General features: G+C 41.1%; 1 protein-coding gene across 1 annotated transcript in view; it reads left to right on the forward strand.

The window, feature by feature from the left end:
• The window catches only part of LOC132838870 (low-density lipoprotein receptor-related protein 1B-like), a 209,091-nt gene that overhangs the window by 104,877 nt on the left and 101,714 nt on the right, over positions 1 to 2,500 (forward strand). Inside the window, exons 23-24 of the mRNA XM_060859502.1 lie at positions 1,510 to 1,755; positions 2,382 to 2,500. The exon at positions 2,382 to 2,500 is cut by the window's right edge and continues 79 nt beyond it. Coding sequence (XP_060715485.1) covers positions 1,510 to 1,755; positions 2,382 to 2,500 — 365 coding nt within the window. The remainder of the gene's footprint in view (positions 1 to 1,509; positions 1,756 to 2,381) is intronic.

A 2,500-nucleotide genomic window follows, 5' to 3' on the forward strand; every position in this document is an offset into this window, starting at 1 on the left:
AAACACCCATAAAAAGAAAGTCAAAGGAACACGACAACAGAGCCAAGTGAGCTGGACAATGAAGAGCCTCCTCCTGATCTCACTGTCTGTGTCACCACTGAGGGTTATTGGGTCGGCAAGAAGTACAATACAAATTAGATTAAAGCGTTTAATGAGCGATTTGAGGACAAAGAGGTGAACAGACTAAAAAAAATCAATAAAGAATAGATGTAATATTTATACAGGAAACCCACAGTGATGTAAACAGCCCCTCATTTATAAGCCATAATACCTCACTAGTGGAGGAATTGCCATCCTATTTATAAAGACTTTTAAACCCGTCTCTCACAGTGTAGAAGAGAGAGTTATTGTCAGACTGGTAAAAGTCAGAGTATGCTCCAGATTCTCCAGCGGAAACAATAGCTTACATAAACTATGTCATTTATTTGTTGGTGGTGATTTTAATTGCACTTTAGAAAACAATGACCGTAACCATGTAGAGCCACATCTGCCTTCCTGACAAACACTTCTGCATGTCACTGAAAAACATGAACTAATTAACATTTGGAGAACTTTTAATAGAACTCAAACACAGTAGAGCTGGTCTCATGCCTCTGTTGGTGAAACATCACTAGCAACGTTAGACCAGAAGTGGTGTTATTAGCTCGGGTGGTTTTTCAGACCACAGCTTGGTTTTATATGTTTTTCAGTTTTAAATTGTATTAAACCAAAGAGACCTTACTGGCATTTTAACACTGAATCACCAGCATTTTACAGATAGCTTTACCTTTTTTTTGGTAAAACACAAATAAACAGTCAACTGTACACTTATAATGTCACAAGATACAACTAGAAGATGAGATAACAGAACTTCAGTCATCACAATCAACAGAAAACCACAAGGTGCACTAGTAACATCATGATTCCCGAACGTGGACCAGATGGAAACGCTGTATTCACAGCCTGAGCAGAACTCTCTCAGGCTCGTTTGAGTACAGAGAACATTCCACAGAACAGAGTCTTTTAGAAGAACTGAAAATAAACTTTATTTTCTGTAGCACCTTTAAAAGTAGCATCTCAAAGCGCTTCACAGAAGAAAAAGGAAACATACAATTATACAAATAATATGTTAAAATAAATAAGAAATAAAAACACACCAAATAAGAACATACTATCAAAACAAGTAAATCAATTTCAAGTAAAAGCTTCCCTAAAGAAATAAGCTTTAAGGGAGGATTTAAAGACATTAATCTGAACAGGCAGGAATACCAGAGTCTTGGAGCTACAGAACAAAATGCCCTTTTACCCAGAGATATTAAACGGGTCTGTGGGGCAATTAACAGGTTGAAGAGCACACACAGGTGTGTAGGGGGCTAAAAGTTTTTTAATTTAACATTTGACCATCATGTTCGTAACCCTACATACCTACTCGTGCTCTACGCTCTTCTGAAGCTGGTCTTCTGACTGTACAAACAACATGGCTAAAAACTATGGGCTTTCTCTCTCTCTCTCTCTCTCTCTCTCTCTCAGATCAGTGTTTGATGGATAACGGTGGTTGTAGTCACGGCTGTGTTGTAGCTCCAGGTAAAGGAGTAGTGTGTGTGTGTCCTGCCGGTTTGTTTCTCGGCTCTGACGGACACAGCTGTGGATCACAGGACGTCTGCGCTAAACACACACGCTGCAGCCAAGTGTGTGAACAGCACACACACTCCATCACGTGCTCCTGTTACCCGGGGTGGAGGCTGGAGGCAGATGGAGACAGCTGTCAGAGCATGGGTAACATCACTTATTCACTTACACACACATGCACACACAATATCCAATGGACCTGTTTAATAAGGTGGAGGAACTTTATAAAGAAGGAAAAGGATATAAAAAGATCTCAACACACCAGTCAGTGCTGTTCAGGTTAGGTTAGGTTCTGTTGAAACTAAGCCACGGTCAGTGCCAGAAGAATTGTTCAGGACACAAAGAAAAACCCACAAACACCTTGGAGAGAAATACATGCTGCTCTGGTGGTGGTGTTTCAAGGGGCACAATAAGGAGGGACTTGAACACAAATGACCCCCATGGTGGAGTCACCTGGAGAAAGACGGAGTCTATGACACTAAACGACTCTCCTTCAGTACACCAGACAAACCTAGACAAGACTCATGAGTCATGTGTAGTGATGAGACCACTAGTGAACTTTATAGAACCTTAAACACTTTGTTTGTGGAGGAGTCACCAAGGTCTAATGTGAACAGAACACCATCCCCACTGTACAGCATGGAGGTGGATCTCTGATGTTTTGGGGCTGTGTGAGTAAATATTAATAGCTGGATAACACAGTGTTAAAATGTCCTGTAGCTGACCAGTTCCTGGTTATTGGTGCATTTCTTTGTGGTTTTTATCTGTTACAGATCCGTTTGAGCCATTTGTGATTTTCTCAATCCGGCATGAAATTCGGCGCATCGACCTGAAGACGGGAGATTACAGCCTGATGGTAGCAGCTCTGAGGAACACCATCGCTCTGGATTTT

The sequence above is a fragment of the Tachysurus vachellii genome, chromosome 23 (genome assembly GCF_030014155.1).
Source record: "Tachysurus vachellii isolate PV-2020 chromosome 23, HZAU_Pvac_v1, whole genome shotgun sequence".
NCBI lineage: Eukaryota > Metazoa > Chordata > Actinopteri > Siluriformes > Bagridae > Tachysurus > Tachysurus vachellii.